The 4,567-nt window shown below is 52.0% G+C and overlaps 2 protein-coding genes across 2 annotated transcripts; both read right to left on the bottom strand.

Annotated features, from left to right (window-relative positions):
• Positions 1-1,660: 1,660 nt before the first annotated feature.
• BDZ83DRAFT_798358 (alcohol dehydrogenase GroES-like domain-containing protein) lies at positions 1,661-2,970 on the bottom strand (the record flags this gene model as incomplete). Its single annotated transcript, XM_060515928.1, has 2 exons — positions 2,918-2,970; positions 1,661-2,851 (listed from the first exon to the last, which is right to left on the bottom strand). The coding sequence occupies exon 2, from the start codon at positions 2,747-2,749 to the stop codon at positions 1,661-1,663; it is 1,089 nt and encodes a 362-aa protein (XP_060357013.1). The 5' UTR covers positions 2,750-2,851; positions 2,918-2,970.
• Positions 2,971-3,661: 691 nt separating this feature from the next.
• Positions 3,662-4,298, bottom strand: BDZ83DRAFT_273833 (uncharacterized protein). Its single transcript, XM_060502078.1, has 2 exons — positions 4,075-4,298; positions 3,662-4,015 (listed from the first exon to the last, which is right to left on the bottom strand). Coding segments are annotated over exons 1-2 (291 nt in total). The 5' UTR covers positions 4,076-4,298; the 3' UTR covers positions 3,662-3,725.
• Positions 4,299-4,567: the final 269 nt, after the last annotated feature.

Here is a 4,567-nt window from a genome sequence, read left to right as displayed (position 1 = left end):
TGCGAAGACCTCATCTTCAACGAGTGTGGCTGGGTCCAGGACGTCCCCGCCAATGCTGTGTAGTTTTGTTGGGCATCGCGGCACAACGTATGTGTGCCACTTGATAGGCGTCTCGACTTGGTGGGCGCCGAGGCATTCCGCCAGCTTTGCCTTACTTGTAAGTAGTCTTTCCTGTATTTGCTTGTTTCGCGGCTTCAGAGAGTAACCTGTGCTGATATGGTAGACGTGGGGAAGGTCCGCTAGCCCCAGGCCAACGGCCTTACAGACGATCTGTCGTACGGCGAACGGTGCGATCTTCCGAGCGGCCGCTAAGCTTTCTTCCGGGACGCGGGCAAAGATGCGGAGGTCCTCCTTCGGCTGCGCCTGCGGCTGATCCTCGGCGGGGAGTGTGGCCTTCGGGCGGGCAGAGCTCTGGCAGCTCTGGCCGCTCCGGGTCGCCGCAGTGGTGTTGCCCGCCATCGGTGCGACGACAGCCGCCCAACTCCGGGCCGCTATTGGGCTTGTCTCGTGATTGATCAGTCTCTTGAGGGTTTGAATGACATAGGCAGTGGCTTCTTTCGCGATCTGCTTTCTAGAACCGTCAAAGCTGGCGACAACGCTGTCGACGGACCGTGCAATGGTCAGAAAGACGTCTTTCCGTGCCTCGTACTGTCTAGCTTCTTCTGCAAGGGCTGTCAAGACGGACCCTGTGGCAGATCCGCTCGGAGCAGATGCGGTAGAGGCTGCGGGCCCCTCGGCCGAGGTAGGGGCGTCGGTGGTGGCATCAAGCTGGCTTCCCGTTAGGCTGGGCCGGGTCGGCTGTGCCTCGGCGTCGCGGCGTCGCTTAGCTCTTGAGGTGGGGTTCGGCTCCGGAGGTGTCCCGGAGCCTGGTTCGGGGTCGGCTTGGTCGGCCGACATCAGTCCGGTGCCCGACGGCGGCTGTGAGGCCATCGCGGATGCGGGCTCCGGCAAGGGGAGGTGAAGAGTTTTCGGCTGTTAGTAATTTGGTGGTAGGCTCACTCATTCACTAACAGCAGATGCCAAGAAAAATTAGGCGAGAGGGAAGTTGCTTATATAAGGATGTGAAGCATATTTAAAGATAAACTCACAAAATTAGACCTCTACGGTATGAGGACTGGGCAGTGTTTCCTGAAGTAGAGAAGAACAGCAGGTGCTTGAATTACTATTCCTGAAAACCATCTGAGACTGGAGAAAAGAACTTCGCGAGTATCCTTGCTCAAGTCGGTAGCGGTTAGTCGATTCCGAAGCACAACTGAGTAGACGTATGGAATGGGCCAGGCCCGAGAGGTCATGTGTTCCTCTTGTTACATTATTCTTTTGACAATCGACGACCATTGAAGGTGTGTATGCGGCAGGCTAGTGTCTGGAACACCACATCTCATTCCAACACACTATTTTGGCGACCAAAGAAAAAAAAAGGCGTGCATTCTGAGGCAACTCAAACGGCATTGAGTCCTGACCACCAACGAGACGACTCGTGCACCTTCCTTAATTATGAGCCTTAATTCGCGCCTCATCTCCAAACTTGCGACAAGAGCATTTCGATTGGCGGTGCATCAGCAGGCCCATACGAAAGCTTTTTATATCATCATCTCATTAATCATCTGCTATTCATTCAAGGTGCTGCCATTATACATGTATCAATCCATGTCTTAACCCTCTAGAAAACCATGCACAAGCGGCCCTTGAGCTGCTTAGACAAATAGTGTTCTGCCATCTCATTGGCCTGGTCAACACCGTACGTCTTCTCAACGTGCGTCTTGCAACCATTCTTTGCATGCAATTCCACCATCTCCCTGCTCCGTTCAGGGGTGCAAATCAACGCACCACGGACAGTCTGCTCCTTGAAATTCAGCGCAAAGGGGTCGACCTCAAAAGGCCCATCAGCAGGAAGACCGACATCGACCAGCACACCACCCTTGCGCAAGAATTGCTGTCCGAACCTGACGAGCGGTCGTGCCTCGGTCGTGATGACGACACGGTCAACGCCAGGGTTGGTATCATAGAATGAAGTCTGGAGCTCTTCGACGACCTTGTTCTGAGACTCCTCTGTGTCGATGAGGTATGTGCGATCGGGCTTGAGGTGTGAGGGCACATCGTTGGCTAGGTCGAGTCCTTCTTGTCTGTTGTCGATGACGATGACCTTGTATCCCAGCGCCTTGGCATATTGCACACCGAGGTGTCCCAGACCGCCGATGCCAACGATAGCAAGCCACTGATCCTTCTGGCCCTGCGCAGCACACAACGCGCCGTAGACCGTCGCACCAGCGCAGAACAAGGGCGCGGCCTCGGCCCAGGGGATAGACTCGGGAATTTTGGCGACGACACGGGCGTCGGCTTTCATGTACTGAGCGAACCCGCCGTCCAGGGTAAGTCCCAGCATGCCGACGAGGTTATCGCAGACCTGTTTCCCTTGGTTGCACGAGTTGCATTCGCCGCAGCAGCCATAGGTGTTGATAGAGCCGACGCGGTCACCGACTTGAAGACCCTGCTTGCCTGCTTCGGAACCGAGCTTGATGATTGTGCCGGCGGGCTCGTGGGAGCCGACAAGACCTGGCTTTGCGCCGGCGGAGGCGTAGACGCCCTGTTGGACTTGGAGATCCGTGTGGCAGTAGCCTGCGGCGGCGATCTTGACAAGGACGTCATTTGGGCCGAGATCGGTTGGGACTTTTACGTCTTTTACCTCATAGCCTTTGTTGAAGTCTTTGATTGTCGCGGCGCGCATTTGTTCGGGGATCTGGTCTGCCATCTTGGAAGGAGGTTGAACAGAAGTAGCGATGTCGAAATGTTGTCGTTGCTCAGGATTGGGTATGTTTGGCTCAATGCAATTTGAGATTAGGCGAAGTGGAATCTGATAGGATGCCTTGATAATTAGTTCATAAGAACTTCTTTGTCTTTAATGTCTTTCCATACTTACTTATAGGCAGGCGAGACAGCCAGTCGGCGGCCGATTTTGTTTTTCAAACGTCATAACGGACGCTCATCAAATGTGACGAGGGACGCAATATCAGCGTCACAAGGTCCAATGATAGTTACGTTAAGTGGAATGGTTTAATGGACTTTGCCGCCTCATAGTGTCATAAAAGTGGCCCATTTAGAAACACTGGTCCGAGACCATCTAACCGTTATCAACACCCACATTATTCATCAGATGAGCTTTCGGGAAAATGTGTAGTATCGCGGACGCTTTCTGCTTCTCTGCCATGCAACTAAAACCTCAACAGTTGTGAACAATATGCAATCCTAGAATTCGTTTTTCCTACACTTATAGCATCGATGATAACTTCAAGCTTATGATTACTAATGATAAACTAGTGAGGGGAAGTGTGTCTAGATTAGCTCACAAACATGAGAAGTCGATGCCCCGTTACTATATGCAAGCTCGCGTTGGGAGGTTGGCCGATTACTATTGTCCCAAGTACGGTGATGTAACCTTGAAATCATCACAGCGGTTTTTTCTGGTGAGAGCGCATCGGCGATTTACATTCTCGGTGACATCGGTGTAAGGCAAGCTATATGTGTGGGCATAACTCCACCGAGGCCCACCGTGCCGAGCGGGATCCTGAGATGCATCCGCCATCGAGATCGCGCTGGGTACAGACCCAGCTGAGCGGCTTTGTCTCAAGACTTGTGTCAACATCATACACGTTCTGATAAGAATGCTGAGGGTGCAGTTTATTGAGAGTCTATCTTTCGGATTCTACGTTGCTTTCACTAATACTCCATCATGACCAGGTGCATCTCGTCTTAATGTTGGGCTGACCTGCTGCGCCTAGGGTTGGGTGGTAGACCTTCTTGGTGTCCGCAGTAACGGGATCCACCACCTGGCACTGGTCGTCCTCGTCGTAGTAGCTCCCCTTTAACTCTGTCTCACAGATTCTCTGCCTCCAGTTGCGCAGGCTGTCGTTGTACGCGGCAGGTGGTGCCGGTGAACAGCTGGCGTGGAAGACGGTGATATATTCGGCCACGACTGCGCTAGACAGGGCGAGCAGGAGGGTTGCTGTGTTGAAATGCACTGTGGAATGTTAGAAATTCAAGTCCAGTCTTTGAATATGGAGAGAATGTTTGACTGACTGGTGAAGTAGGGTTTGTTATGACGAGCGACTGAGTCGATGTTGTTTGCTTCAATCGCCTTGAACGAAATGTGACCCCAACGTCAAATATGCATTGAAAGACCGGTTTGGGGTGGGCTTAAGTATTCGGGATCCAGCACGAAAACGCGGCATTGAATACTATTACTGTTTGAAGTTCAATTAAATTGAAGGAAACTTTAAGAAACACCTAGGAGTTGAAAGTCGAATGTCGCATTCGCTTTTCCCCTGTTTGAAGTGCTAAGCTTTGTACTAAGTGGGCTGCAAGAGCAAGCCTCGCCCGCTCGTTCCGATCACACAGACCACAACGACATCGCCGAGGTAATGAAAATATGGTTTCGTCGTTGGATAAGTTCTTCAAATCCAAAAGGCGAATTGTGTACTGCCTGGACTTTTGCACTTACTACTTAATCAATTCATTGTGTTTTACCAACTCCAAGCTGGTCACGTCTGATGACTCGTTCCCAGGATTATCT

Source organism: Colletotrichum acutatum, assembly GCF_030867785.1.
Source record: "Colletotrichum acutatum strain CBS 112980 chromosome Unknown BDZ83scaffold_359, whole genome shotgun sequence".
NCBI lineage: Eukaryota > Fungi > Ascomycota > Sordariomycetes > Glomerellales > Glomerellaceae > Colletotrichum > Colletotrichum acutatum.
The sequence above is the reverse complement of the archived record's forward strand: the minus strand, read 5'-3'. Positions and strand labels throughout refer to the sequence as shown.